The following is a 16,055-nucleotide window of genomic DNA, read 5'->3' on the forward strand; positions in this document are numbered from 1 at the left end:
TTCCCAGCTAGTAGATCTTCTTTATCACTTTAGTTCTAGTATCTGGTAAATTTTTTTAAAAAAAGAAAATACTAGAAATAGCACAATACTTACTCTAGCTCATTTGTCTAAGGTCATATGTTTATCTTATTCTATACCAGGTATTCTCAATTTGGGTGGTATCATTCTCCTCCCCAACAGGGGTGAAATGTGATTTTTGGAGGTGGAAGAGAAAAAGCTTAAGTCATTTTTATGTATAGAGCATAAAGATATACATACAGTACATGAACAGATGTACAGACACTTTAAAATTTCACAAAGGGTGATTAGGAAAAAATATCTGCAAAGGCTTCTTCAGGAGGTGATAATGAAAATAAAGCTGAGAAATACTATTGTATTCTTTGAGGATACAAAGGATAGAACTATTAGTTCTCAAAATCACTGTCATGCTTTTTTAATTAAAATAAATCAAAATTTAATTGATTTAAGAGCTTTTCTTCAGACTTGTACCAGTATTAATAACAATAGTAATAATAATAATAATAATAATAAAGAGATACAACTTGTGATCTTTATCTATAGAAAAGCTGAGTAAGGAAAACAATCCTAATTAGGAATTACAATCTAGGATCAAGGTCATTTAAATTAAGTCAGAAGTTATCAAAGGTAAGAAAATGCCAGATAAGAAATCTGGCATGCCATAAACTTGGCACATCAGTTTCTCTCTCAGTAGCAAAGAGACAGAAGGTAGCTTGTGAAGAAAGGTAAAAAGTAAAGGCAAAGAAAGAAAGACTAACTGGGGCAGGGGTGGGGAAGGGAGGTAGGGGAGGACACACAACTGCTGTCAAAACTGACAGCTGCCCATGGTCTCACTGATGCACAGGCGGCTTCTCCTGACAACCCTCAGTGAGCGATGCTACGGTGAGTGGGCCAGAGCCATGGAAGGGCAGGGAGAAAGTGCCACCCGTTGCCTGAAATGGAAGAAGCCAGTACCAAGCTGTAAGGCCTGCAGCATTTAACTGGACTCTGAAGAACAACAGGATGGAACAATAGGTCACACAGTCCACAGAGATCTCTCCCTTGCTTCCTTTTGTTCTTATGTTCAGTCTAGACAAGAACAGCACATTCATTACATTGTGCTCCCCTCCAAATGAAAAGAGAGAAAATTGTCAAGCCTGACAGGGCCTTGCTTTGTCACTAAAGTAAGTTTGTTTTGCTCCCTACTGTCAGAGCATGAACTCCTTAAGAGCAAGAAATTTGTCCTGTTCCTCTTTCATGGACCTAGCTCAGATGGTGCTCAAACACTGTTCTACCTACCAGATATGATCTATGCTGCTTTGCATTGGGCTGTTTCTGTGGCTCTTGCCTCTTCAATTTGATGATAGGCAGAGGCTAGGTTTTTACTGGCTATTCCAGGCAAGGCTGTGTTTTTACATACCTTTTATTCTCACATCCCTAGAACACAGTGCAAGAATACGGAGGGTACTCAATAAAATCTGCGGGCTGGCTTCCTATCCCCCAATGGGCATCAGGCCCGACATCTTCCTGTCCTCTAAGGAATAAGTCACAACTACCAACCACAAACATTTTGATCCTAAGACAAAAAAAAACAGTCTGCTCTGGGTGATCTGCTAAAAAACTTTGGAAAGGAGAAAAATGGCCAAGATCCATTCATTCTTTAAGGTCCAGATCAAATCAGGTCTTTCTACAAGCCTACTCAGAACCAAATGTTTGAAACTGTGACTACTTTCAAAGGCTCATTGAGAATCAAGGATCTGGGTTTTAATCTCTGTAATCTAACTAGCAATGTACTCCTGAGCAAGAGGTGCCAGTGTCTCTGAGCTAGAAATCTTCACTCGTAAATATGCGGGGGTGGCTTCTTTCCTAAGATTCCGTTAAAGTAAGCGTTTTCAAACTTGAGTGAACATCAGATACCTGGGAGGGAAAAGAATGGCAGGGGCCAGGAGGACACAGAGGAATGGATGAAGAAATGAGTTAAAAGATAACCAAATGTAATGTGCAAACCTTGGCAGGACTAGGATTTGAAAAAATGGTTGTAAAAACATTTTTGGCACACTTGAGGATATCTGAATACAGACTGAACATCAGGAGAAATTCTGAAAGCATTATTTAATTCTTTTAGGTGGTATTAGGATTATGTGGAAGACTGTATTTTAAGACAAGTACACTCAGGTATGGACAAGTGAAGGGTCATTGTGGTGCCACAACAATACACAAGTAATACATATACAAAATGTTAACAACTATTGAATCTAAGCAAAGGAGAGAGTGTTCATTCCTTCAACAGTTCTGTAATTATGAACATTTTCATAGTAAAAAGTTTGGGGGAAATTACTAAAATGAAAACATAAAATTTATTTCTCAGAGATAAATCTTACTCCAAGAGTTTATAAACCCCAAGTTGAGAATTACTGGTCTAGCTAATTCACCTTTTTATCTTCCAGAGCATTAACTCAAAATAATGGGATATCCCCAAATTGCAAGAAACAAAGTACCAGCCCCTCACATATAACAACAATTAAGACACAAGGATTGAAAAGAAGGGGTTTATCAAGAATTCAAACAACCGGGGCGCCTGGGTGGCGCAGTCGGTTAAGCGTCCGACTTCAGCCAGGTCACGATCTCGCGCTCCGTGAGTTCGAGCCCCGCGTCGGGCTCTGGGCTGATGGCTCAGAGCCTGGAGCCTGTTTCCGATTCTGTGTCTCCCTCTCTCTCTGCCCCTCCCCCGTTCATGCTCTGTCTCTCTCTGTCTCAAAAATAAATAAACGTTGAAAAAAAAATAAAAAATAAAAAAAAAATAAAAAAATAAAAAAAAAAGAGAAAAAAAAATAAAAAAATAAAAAAAAAGAGAAAAAAAAAAAAAAGAATTCAAACAACCAATTCAATCAAGTTTCCCTGAAAACACATACGTGCATGTCACACTGGGGAACTCTAAACAAACTCTGTGGAGTGGATCAGTGCCAACTGCCAGTGGCCTGCACTGGTTCTAAGCCATGCAGGCAGACACTGCGTAATGGTGCAGGCCTGTTTGCTATAACCACACACTGGAGGCCAGGTCAAATCCTTAAGTTGTGAGAGCAACTGTCTGCCTTGCTTGGTTTTGTGCAAGGGCTTCAGTTATAAAGATGTTACCACTGGGGAAAACTGGGTGAATGATACATGGGACCTCCCTATATACTCCCTATGTAATTTTCTGCAAATTCTTCAAATCTATAACTACCTCAAAAACAAAAACACCACATTATAGATCTCATGTCCTGGTCTTCTCCAGTTTGAACATATCCTTAACCTGCTCTTAAACCCTTCCCACAACCAATCTGAGAAATGATAAGCTTTCTTTAAAAAAAGCCCTTCAAAACCCTAAAGATAGTCAATTCTTAAGACTGTTAAAGTCTGAGAAGAGAATAAATACAGAGAGATCTGTACATCTTCTACAAATAAACACCTCCCATCCAGGCCCCTCACTTTCCTACACAGTACCTTTGCTTCACCTCAGGGTGCAATCTGAATTCTCAGTTGGCTCAGTTGTCCAGGATCACAAAATCAAGTACAGAGGTGACAGGGACTCAGTGCAGCCAGCCTAGAGCACATTCATTCAGGGATGCCAACAGCTGACAGCTGGGGAGAAGAGCAGCTAGACCATTTACCTCCCCACACCTACTACTTTTCTGGCCTTCTGAGCCTGAGGAATAACTAGTACCCTGGTAACTGCCTCTCAATTTCACCTAAGGAAGAGGCTCAAGAGTCAGGACAAATCTATTGTTTTCCTGAAGAATAAGCATTCACACTTTCTGCTCCTGAGTAGAAATGGAGTAGAAGTCAGAAATCATACAGAGGCATCTGGGTGGCTCAGTGGGTTGAGCGTCAGACTCCTGATTTCAGCTCAGGTCATGATCTCACAGTTCCTCAGTTCGAGTCTCACCTTGGGCTCTGCACTGACAGTGCACAGCCTGCTTGGGATTCTCTCTCTCCCTCTCTCTTTGTCCCTCCCCCTCTCCCCACACAAAGTAAATAAATAAACTTAAAAAAAGAAAGACAGAAAGAAACCATACAGAAGCCTGCTCTCATCAAAAGGACCACTCCAACAGCCCCTCCTGCTGGAGCTGAAACCAGAAAATTCAGCTGCAAATTCCCCCTCATGCCAGCCTGCTCCCAGATCCCCCCTAGGCCAATGCCCAAAACTTTACAAGAGCTAGGAAGTTCTTGATGTGAGGAGTAGCAAGGGCATGTTTTCCAGGGTGCCAGCTGCATGACATCCTCTATCCATAATCACTACTTGCTCTGAGCCCTGACCGTGCCCCAAGTTATAGCACAGAGGTCACTGTATGAAAACAACACACAAGAAACATTACTGAGATGCCAATATGGTAAATGGCTGATTGGGTTTGTATTTGTTCTGAAGACTCACCATCTGGTTTTCATTTTACCTGAATACATGGGTTCTGTATAATTATTTTTAAAGGAGTCCTGAAAATGTATTTGTCCAACATTGCCTGATTTTACAGGCAAGGAAGTACCTTTTGTATACAATTCAAAAGTAGAATACAAAAGCATCTATTACACACATAGATATGTATTTCATAGCCATGCTCATAAAAGATGAGTAAAACAAACCAAAGCACCAATAGTGGTTATTGTAAGATAGTAAATAAGGATTTAACTTTTAAAAATATTTTCCTAAAGGGGCGCCTGTGTGGCTCAGTCAGTTAAGTGTCCAATTTTGGCTCAGGTGATGATCTCACAGTTCATGGGTTCAAGCCCCATGTTGGATTCTATGTCTCCCTTTCTCTCTGCCCCTCCCCCACTCGCACTCTGTCTCTCTCAAAAATAAATAATAAACATTTAAAAAATGTATTTTCCTATATTTTACACCTTTTTTTAAAAGAGTGTTCACATATTGCACAGTTATAATCAGAGCTGAGCTTAGAGGAAGAGGATCTCTACAGAGAAGATGAGGAAGGGAGCACAGCCTGGCTGGTGACAAAAGCTCTGTCAGCCAGAGCAGCACAGGCTGAAGTGAGGAAAGAAACACAATCCTGAGGACTTTCAAAGTGCTTCGTAAAATTCCAAAAGCTTACATTTAAAATGGCACCTTGTCTGCTCGTACACAAATCAGGAAGTATGTTAACAAACGCCAAAAAGTATAGGCTTTGGCTACCCCATTTCCCAGTGCAGCACCAGCAACATGCACAATAGCAGGAACGGATGCTTGACAGGAAGGTGCCATCCATCATTCCATTCACAGAGGGCACTTCATAAATAACTTGACTATTGTATTTAAATTACAGTTAAGTTAGAATTTCTGCTCCTTTCACCACTCTATAATCTTAAAAATAACATTTAACTGGAAAGCATCCAATTTCCCCCTAAGATGTACACCAAGATAGGGTCACTCTAGCAAGAGAATAGTCCACGGGTACTTTTTCATTATAAAGTCTTCAGTATTTTCTTTGACAGAAAAAGAGCAGCCATCTCATAAAATGTTACGTCTTCAAATGTCCCGTAGTCCACAGACAACAATATTTTCTTATTCTTACTAACAAATATTTATAGTGGAGATAAGCATGTTCTTAGAGACCAAAGAGAGAATAGGGCTGAGGAGGAAACCTCTTTACAATACTCAATATCGCACACCTGAGATCAGTTTAGCCATTGTCTCCCTAGATCAACCCCAGATTTGGAGATATGGCTTGATTTAAAGATATCCCAAATCCCCACAGCTGCTGGCTAACTCTAGAATCTGTGATGTTATGATGGTAAATTTCATTTACAATTAGGCAAGTCAGAAGCAATCACAAGAATGAAAAGTAAAATTTCAGATAAAAATAATTTAAAGTAAGATGGATTTAGTTCACTACAATCTAGGGTTATCTTTAAAAATTAAATATAGACTTATGCATATATATACATCCACACACACAAGAACACATACACTTACTTTTTGTCTGAGTCAAACTCTCCTCTTTCCCATCTAAAGCTACAGAGTAAATCCTCATGTGACCATTTCAAGAACTATTTTTTGCTACTAAATTTTGCCAACAATCTGCTCAGCATTCTAGCAGATGTTTCTGTTTTCAAACCTCTGGGAACTTGGCTGGATCTGTTTTCTTTCCCCATGTTAAAAATAAAAGAAATGGCCCAAATGTGGCCTAATACCCTAGAGAAGCTTTTCCCCTACCCCACACCCCTCAATCTCCCTATTCATGTGACCTCCATGATCCCTTCTCAAATCTTTCTTTTCCATTAGAGAAGATGTTTCCAATTATGGTCCATTAAGTTGCCAAGGATGACATCACCCCCCCTTTTTTTTTTTAAGAAAATGCTACTGATTCCTAGTTACTTGGGGACCATCTGCAACAATTTAAACCAACTAGTCTGCTGGACCTTATAAACCCACAATGTCACAGGGGGGTAATTTGTTCAAGATCGATTCTACAAACAGAACAATACTCTTACAATGGGGGTTGGAGGGACAGGGGAATCTTGTCTTTTATATAATGATTTCTTTAAAAATATCTGTGCCTCAGGGCACGTGGGTAGCTCAGTCAGTTAAGCATCTGACTTAGGCTCAGGTCATGATCTCACAGTTCGTGAATTCAAGCCGTGTCGGGCTCTGGTGCTGACAGCTCAGAGCCTGGATCCTGCTTCAGATTCTGTGTCTCCCTCTCTCTCTGCCCCTCCTCCACTCTCACTCTCTCTTTCTCTCAAAAATAAGTAAACATTTAAAAAAAAAATTTTTTTAAGGGGCGACTGGGTGGCTCAGTCAGTTGAGTACCTGACTTTGGCTCAAGTCATGATCTCACAGTTAGTGAATTTGAGCCCCACGTCTGAGCTGTCAGCACAGAACCTGGAGCGTGCTTTGGATTCTGTGTGTGTGTGTGTGTGTGTGTGTGTGTGTGTGTGTGTGTGTGTGTGTGTGTCTCTGTCCCTCCTCCACTTGTGCTCTCTCTCTCTCTCTCAAAAATAAACTTTAAAAATTTTTTTAATAAAAACATAAATAGATATAGATAAATAGATAGATTTGTGCCTCAATCTTACCTCAGTGACATCCATAACTTTGATGGCCGCCAGCTGACCAGTTTTAACATGTCGACCCTGAGAAACAGAAAAAAAGAAACACAATTGGCACCACTGTTTTGCATGATCATTACAACAGAATGGCTGAAGTTTCAATGCATCATCTCTTTTGTAATTTTTCTCAAAAGTGATAATGAAATTAGTCCCATGCTCTCCAATAGAACAATACGGTTTGTAATACCAATGAACCACACTTAATAAACAAGTAGTAGAACAAACTGAGTTTTGATAAAGCATCAATTCCTTCTTTCTGTCTTGGGTTCAATTTACATATCATTACCTCTCAATCTAAGCAACTTAATATTTTCTTCTATACAACAGGATAGTCACTTTTTCTTTCTTAACATCCTGCAAGAATGAAATGACCCAAAAAACCTCTAGGTATTTACTGTCAAAAAATGGAAAAGTCATTTTTCCCCAGTATACTCTCAAGACCCATTACTTGATTTTATGAAAGTAATACTGAGAGTCTTCTTTGAAGCTTTCCTGCAGTCCCAAGGTAGAGACGTTGGAAAATAATTACCCAGAACAGAGGGAAATAGGGATGATGCAGAAACAGAGAGTGCTTTCTTACAGCTATAGTGTAATTCCTGACTTAGGACCTAAAACCCATTATTTCTATCCCTGGCATTTCAAACCAATGTGAGGTCATTCTCCTCTCACCCAGATGAACAGGAATGGATTTAATTCCTGTCAGTCCTGTGCTTCTCCATCCACTCTTTGCAGTGCTCTGCCGGCCTTTTCTCCGGCGAGTAACATAGAGCTACCCAGATATCCTGAGCATGATCTACTTCAGGGCGTTATGAACAATGGTCTGCAACAAATGTAAAACACAAAGAATGTCCCCATATTTCCCAAGAGCCTGTCTCTCTTGTGGTCTCATGATGAACAGTTAGGAACTTTAGAACTTGAAACTTGAGGGAAGCTCTCCATTTAGTCTGGAAAGCTTACCCAGGAACTCAAGTTACATCTAGGACAAAACGACTCCATGAAAATGACACTGTATTACAATTACATCTGAACAGTATGTGGTTGGGACACCATGGATTCCTGCAATGGCAGAGCAGTTCATGAGCAGTAAGTGCACAATAACAACATACAGGAAACTAGGACAAAATCCATAGGCCAAGAACCTCAACCCAACTCTCACCAATCCGCAGACATCACCACCTTCCTCCAAAGTGAACTACCTTTCTGGTCTTCAAAAGTGGGGACACCACCTGCCACAACACATACACCTGCAGTTCAGTCTCAAGTTCTGCTTCTGAGACAAGAAGGGTTATCCCACATTGGTCCATGATCCAAGAAACAACACCTCCTGCCCTTTCTGCCATTTCCCAGCTACCATTCCACCAGCATGCTCTTCCAGCATACCCAGCCTCAAACGATCTGAACCACTACCTCAGCTGCTGCATCAGTACCCCATTAGACACCTTCCGCAGCATTCTCACAGTTCTGCTCCACAGTCTGGCACTCTTTCTGCATTAAAAGCGACGTAACCCACAATCCTGAATAAAAATGCTGCCCTAGGGGCGCCTGGGTGGCGCAGTCGGTTAAGCGTCCGACTTCAGCCAGGTCACGATCTCGTGGTCTGTGAGTTCGAGCCCCGCGTCAGGCTCTGGGCTGATGGCTCAGAGCCTGGAGCCTGTTTCCGATTCTGTGTCTCCCTCTCTCTCTGCCCCTCCCCCGTTCATGCTCTGTCTCTCTCTGTCCCAAAAATAAATAAACGTTGAAAAAAAAAAATTAAAAAAAAAATGCTGCCCTATATGTATGTTACCATAAGGCACACAAAATGATCTAAGAAGTCATGTAACATCTACAGAAGCTCCATCTCAGAGATGCTAGGCGTGGAATACAATTGTGTGTCAAGAAAGTTCTAATTTATGAACATTAAATGGGCTCCTATATTTCTCATTTGACTGCCATCTTTTACTACCTGTCTGTCCAAGATTCAGTATCTTTTGATAGTGTCCATTCCTGAATCACTTATTTAAAATTTTTGCCTATGTGTGTCATAGGATCTGTAACTTGTCTTTTTTTTTTTTTAATGTTTATTTATTTTCAAAGAGAGAGTGTGCACACTAGTGGATGAGGGACAGACAGAGACGGAGAGAATCCCAAGTAGCCCTGGGGCTGTCCACACAGAGCCCATCATGGGGCTCAATCCCACAAAACAAAAGATCATGACCTGAGCTGAAATTAAGAGTCAGATGTTTGACTCGGCCACCCAGGTTCCCCTAACCTCAGTCGTTTTTAAAAGTTTTGTAACCCCAGCTCTGTGCTAAGCATTAACACACAGGAAACTTAGTTGTCCTTCATGTCTTGGGCATTGGCAAGATCCTAAAGCTACAGGATAGTGATCCAGAGTATGGACTCCAGCATCAAGACCGTGTCCACACCTCATGTCCTCCACTCTGTAACATAACAGTGCCTCAGTCCCCTGTCTGTATAAAAGGGGTAAGAGTGATGCTCAACTCACAGGTTTATCATGAAGAATAACTATAGTGCAGGGGTGCCTGGATGGCTCAGTCGGTTAAGTGTCCAACTCTTGATTTCGGCTTAGATCGTGATCTCACGATTTGTGAGATCAAACCCTGCACTAGGCTCTGTGCTGACAGCGCTGAGCCTGCTTGGGATTCTCTCTCTCTCCCTCTCTCTCTCTTCTCTGTCCCTTCCCTGCTCATGTGCTCTACCTCTCTCTTTCAAGTAAACATTTTTTAAAAAAGAAAAAAAAAGACTTAGCAGTCTGACAGTGGCATAAAACCTTAGAGTTATGAATTCACTTAGTATTTGCTTTACCAAGAACTTGAGTTTCCCTTACTAAGGGATTAGAGAATCAGGACCTAACAACTAATCAATTATTTGTGTCAGAAGGTGGACCACACAAAGGCACTAGTCTTCATTAACACATACCAGGTCTTCCAAAATTAGGTCCATTTTAAATTGAAATTGAAATCAGAAAACTGTCCAAGAATTCTGTCTCCCTCCTTTTCAAGAAACAAGACAACACTGAAAGAAATGAAATTTGGGACTCTGGCAGCATTGGGCTTTCATTTTTCTGCTACCACTTCATTACTACATTTCCTTGGGAAAGCTGCTTAACTTTGACAAGCTTCCTAGGATCACTGGAGGATCCCAATGTTCTTTTTAGAATAGACAGGTTATAAATAAAGTGCATACAATACATAAAACCCTTGCCATCGTATCTGGCATATAGTGGACTCTCACATGACAGTCTTCCTCTCTACACTTTCACCAGAGGCCCATGCTAACCTTTTCTCTTAATTCACCTTGCAACTACCTTACCTAGTCAAGTTAGGCCCATTTCTCATTTTCAAAAGGCATGGCCAATATGAGGAAAGGCAGTGGGGTGCTAAAGTAATATACTTCTCTATTTTTTTTAAAGAAACAAACAAAAAGACAACCTCTAAATTTGAAACAAATAATTACCTACTCAGATGGATCATCTTTGCTTAAAAGAACCAAAATGGTGAGCATAACAGTCCCAGGAGAAAAACTACAGCTGGGGCTGAATGTACTAAACATCTATATGCATGTAATTGTGTGCTAAGGAGGTCATAGGAAGAGTTGTTTGAAAGGATAAAAATTTGTCTGTGATTTACTCAGTATTAACCAAGAGAGAATACAGTCACCCGCTTAGGGTAGCTCAGCTATAAGCTTAAGTCTCCAAAAGTCAGATGCCCCCACCCATCAGAGAAGCCCTACCCATGTTCCCTTGGCATCACTCGAGAGTGTAACAAATGGCCCTCAGTGGTATAGGAAGAGAAAATACACATAATCATAACCAACTGCCTTGTGCTGGGGACTCAAGAATACAAGAAAAAGCATTATTTCACTGAAGTTTGAGGCTACTATAGCATCTACTATAGCATTCCACGCTGACCTCTATACCGTCTCTTAAAGGCTGCTTCATGTAGTCTGCTCCCTAAAGATGACCAATATGACCACTTTCCTTCACCTGAGTCTGAATCCAGAATTGTGTCTGTCACTAAAATGCCTAGCCTGTGCATGGAGAGATTTGGAACTTACTAGTAACAGGACCCTTACATTGTATCATCCACTCTTTTTTTTTTTTTTAACGTTTATTTATTTTTGAGACAGAGAGAGACAGAGCATGAACGGGGGAGGGGCAGAGAGAGAGGGAGACAGAATCGGAAGCAGGCTCCAGGGCTGAAGTCGGACGCTTAACCGACTGAGCCACCCAGGCGCCCCTATCATCCACTCTTAAAACACCCCAGTATATGACTTGGTCAGTATTAAATATACATACCTAACATCCATTTATAAACTTGACTCTTTTGTCCTATTGTCTGCATTTCTTGGACACGGTGTCCCATCCAGTGTTATAAAATGCCAGGAGGAAGAGACTAAAGGCCCCTGGCTTTATTTATGAGGCACCATGTAAACATTAATGCACTAATGAGACATCCAATGAAGAAAAGCCCCCAAATACTATTCAATAAACTATTTTCTTAGTAGCTTCTAAAAAACTTTATGAGGGCCAACAAAGCAGGTCATTCATTATCTTACTGACAGATGAAGAACTCTAAGGTGAGTTTTATTATTCTGCTGCCCAAGACACAACAGTAGCAGAATTTCCTTTCTACAACAATTATATAAAATGTGAGGGATGGACTCACCATTTCTACCAACTTGTCAAATTCCTGCAATTGAGGTTTTTTGTTTTTAAAGAAACAGCTTAAATTATTTCCCCTCAAAGGGTTAGCAAGATTTGGAATTAAAATTGCTACTGCAATAAATATTATTTCACACAAAGTCAGACTGGCTCACACTAACCAGACCTATCCCCTTCAGTAAAGCAAACTTCAAGGCATTTGATTCATTTTTGGTCTGTAAATGGGGAAAACGAATGTTTCTTTTTTTAAAAGGAAAATTCAAACTATTCTTGGCAGACATCCAAGCTAAGGAAAATGCCCTAATTTCTGACTCTCTTTCATGATTCTAAGAGAGTCAAAATTGCCACCTTGTATCTGCAAATATGCATTACATTAATGATACATGTTCCAAGAAAAATACACATACATACACACCACAAGGTTTTAAAATGCAAGGGCACTGTGACAGCCTGTCTGTCTGCCTCTACTGAAGGAAGTCTGTCCCTAACCCACAATGAGGAACCTAGCGGCAGAAGATCAGCATTGTCAAGGGAAGCTTTTAAATCCCAAGAGGAAAAAGATGGCATATCACCAAATAACAGGTAACTAACTCATGCTGCATAATCTTTACCTAGACCCCAGGTGACTCCATTAAAATACATTTGATGAATACATATGTTTATTGAGAGACAAACTCTGGTCACAGGAGGAAACTTAGAGGGAGTGTGACTGAATCAAAGAAATGAAAGCCTGAGTCCTTTACTCAGGGCTCCTATCCTAGGGGATGGTCATGCTGCTGCTGAGACACCAATCATCCCTCACATACCCTTGTCATTGTATGGCACCAGTACCTCAGACCTGAACAAGGACGTGCACTGCAACTTAGCAGCTCCTTTTCTGCTCACAGAGCTTCCTACTTAAATCTCATCTTTCTGCACAGAATCATAAAGCTTTTGTACTCATTCAGCCTGAGAAAGTGGACAGACTATTAGAGAGGAAAATTCTATTAGGTTTATGACACTTTAAAAGGTAAGTAAACACAATTCAGGAACAATAAATATTTTCTCTTCTCCACAACCCAAGAGTGCACACTGACAGCCTGAACTACAGCAAGCATGGCCCTTGTGACACCTGGGTAGCATTCTAATACTAGATATAGGACTGTAAGAACAGGACACAAGGCACCAGGATGCTCCCACTCTTAGGGCATGTAGTGAACAAAGTGCTTCTTATGCATTTTCATTTACTCCTGATACAACCCAACATATGTATGTGCCGAAGTCCCCACCTCATAGAGAAACTGAAGCTTTGAGAGGGTTAAGTTAATCAGATTAAGATTCACACCCAGACTTGTACCCTATACCAGGCTGTAAACTTTAAAACAGAAAGGACCACAAACGCCCTATTAAACCAACTTCCATACGAGCTGCCAAGTATACTATTCTACACACAAATATTGTAAGTGATTATAATCAAACCTGGGGATGTAGTAACCAATAATGAAAACTTACCCTCAATTCCTGGCCTTTTCTCTCCTGTGATTAATCAGAAAAAGTCAACAAAAGAACATCCCAAAGGAATTCTTTAGGGAATCTGAAGGCATATGTAAGCACATTCAGAGTGCCTCATCCATGGCTTTCTAAAACTGATAACAGCCTTTTGTTTTTCCTTCCTTTATCTCACCATAAATTTTCTTTCAATAAATACTGGAGATCAGAATGTTTTTCCTTTCTGCTGAGTTTAACCTGAAACATAAACTTCAGAGATTAACTTCCTGACACTGGCTTTCTATTTGCTTAATAGTAAAACCTATCAATGCTCAGTAAACTGAAGACTGACTATATTTAACCAGTGCTGAAGACATGCCCTATACACTCCCAGGGGAGATAAAACACTGGATCCGCCTTCAGGGAGCTTATAATTTAGAGGGGTGTTAAAAAAAAAACATCCACAAGAAGGAACACTAACATTGTGACAGAGAAACACTGTACTCTGTATCAGAAACACTTAGGAAACAGGACAGTGTGACACAAATTGCTCTGCCATGGTACGAGGTGCAAAAGGTACTACTGTTAAGGGGACCATTGCTGTGAGGCTAGTAGTGTAGACCCACCACAGAAGCTGTAGTGGGGCCTTTAAGGATTGTCCTAATGCTCTTGAAGATCACCAAAGGACAAGATGTGGACCCCTTAAGATCTGAACTACAAATAGTCCAAATCCCAGGCCAGAAGAAAGAGGGAGAACTCAGTGACTCACCCATGACTAGAAGCTGTGTCACAAACTGCATCACCTCCCTCCAAACATGCAAGGACCTTAAAAGGGGGTTTTCATACACTGCACTGGACCAAGAAGATGCCAATCTAACTGAGTCGGGAAGGGGACATTCCATCATGGGGTGATGCGTGTGCTTGCTGCAGAAGGGGCTGCTCCTCATTCCCTAGCCAACTTGGAAGCTGTTACTTGATCTTAATGTTTTTTAGTGGTGTTTTGTTGGTATGCAGATGTAACATCTTAGGTATAAGAGGTTTCTTGTGGGAAAGAGAGATGTTAAGTCTTTTTTTTAAGCATGTAAAATTCAATTACAAAAATCACTAACTTTCACCCATGATGTGTAGAGTTTCAGGCTCCATTCATGAGAATTCCATAAGTGGGATGCAGGAAATCATGACTTTTTAAAAGCCAGTCTCTAGTGATTCTTATGAGTTCTGAAGTTTGGAAATCACTTTTCCAAGCTTGTATTAAAAAGCCCAAATTCACGTTCTCATATCCTTTTTGGACTATACAGTATTTACTGACAGTAACATATGCACTCATCATCTTAGCTAGGGGTTTTGATGTGTGAAGGTTAGATTTATAAATTCAGGGTGCCTGGATGGCTCAGTTAAGCATCTGACTTCAGCTCAGGTCATGATCTCACAGTTTGGGAGTTCAAGCCCCACATCTGGCTTTGCGCTGACAGTGTGGAGACTGCTGGGGATTCTCTCTCTCACTCTCTCTCTCTCTCTCTCTCTCTCTGCCCCTCCTCCACCTGCATTCTCTCTCTCTCTCTCAAAATAAATAAATAAACTTGAAGATTTTTTTAAAAATAAGTAAATTCTAAGAAGTGACAATTATGTTTATAATAAAAACACAGAACTTCTGTTCTGAAATGTTCAGGAGCTCAAAGGACTGGCAAGCCTAGTTAACAAACTAGCTGATTTAATAATAGTCAAGAAAGTACACCCAGAGAGCAAGGAGGACACACACTAGTGAGGCCAAGTCCCCAGTGTGTCAATTCTCTCCCCAAGATGTCTTACTCACATCACACATAGTTCAATTTAAAAACTGAACAGGGAAAGGAGGGTTGCACAGGCGGAGCACAGAGGATTTTAGGGCAGTGAACCTAATCTGTACTACACCATAATGATGGATACAAGTCATTATACTTTTGTCCAAACCCACAGAACACCACCAAGAGCAACCTTACTGTAAACTATGGACTCTGACATGTCAATTCATCAACTGTAAAAAAAAAAAAAAAAAAAAAAAAAAAAAGAAAGAAAATGTGCCACTCTGGTGCAGGCTATCATAATGGGGGTGGTTATGTACATGCGGGAGCAATGTATATAGAAATCTCAGTACCTTCCTCTCAATTTTGCTGTGAACCTAAAACTGCTCTAAAAAAAAAAAAAAAAAGATTAAAAAAATTTTTAATTCCAATATGTTCCCCCTTAGATTTCCTTATTTTAAATGCCAAATATGAACCCACATGACCACATGGTGAATGGCATGAGGCCTGCACTGGGCAATCAATCCACTTACCACTCTAAGGTTCTACATCCATCCACCTCCAAAGGCAAAGACCAGTTTCACTGGTTCTGTTTCATAAACCCCAAACCACAGGCCCCACTCCTCAGTGCTCTTTTCTAGGAAGTGTCTGTGAAAATTTCAAAATTCAACCAAAGTGGGGAGGCATGTTACCCAGACAGCACCCTGTGAGCCATTTAAGATAAGGAACCACATAATTAACTTGAAAGAGACAGCTCAGAACACTTCAAGAAACACCTCAGTCTTCAAAACCCTCCTTACAACAGAGCAGGAATAATGGCAACATGACCCCACCAACACCTGCTTTTCCCATCACACTCCTCCAAAGCCTAACTGGTGTGAGGTGAGCAGGGTTGTACTGTTGCACATCTCATGCTTGTAACTAATATTTCTCACTTTAGTAACTGTTTATCTGCCTCTTCCTCCCTTCCATGATCAGGCTATGGATGAGCAGGAAGGCAGAGAAAGCACAGGAATATGTACATGTTATAACATCAGTGCAGACTTGCAATTTAATAAGAAGACAGTGCAATT

At 40.7% G+C, this 16,055-nt stretch overlaps 1 protein-coding gene across 30 annotated transcripts in view; it reads right to left on the minus strand.

The window, feature by feature from the left end:
- The window catches only part of MAP4K4 (mitogen-activated protein kinase kinase kinase kinase 4), a 190,458-nt gene that overhangs the window by 100,296 nt on the left and 74,107 nt on the right, over window positions 1-16,055 (minus strand). For all 30 annotated transcript variants that reach the window (XM_047069939.1, XM_047069955.1, XM_047069948.1 and 27 more), the window contains exon 3: window positions 7,039-7,095. In XM_047069939.1, coding sequence (XP_046925895.1) covers window positions 7,039-7,095 — 57 coding nt within the window. The remainder of the gene's footprint in view (window positions 1-7,038; window positions 7,096-16,055) is intronic.

The sequence above is a fragment of the Lynx rufus genome, unplaced genomic scaffold (assembly GCF_022079265.1).
Source record: "Lynx rufus isolate CCGP_SWC_20201006 ecotype Redwood Valley unplaced genomic scaffold, mLynRuf1.p SCAF_8, whole genome shotgun sequence".
Lineage (NCBI taxonomy): Eukaryota > Metazoa > Chordata > Mammalia > Carnivora > Felidae > Lynx > Lynx rufus.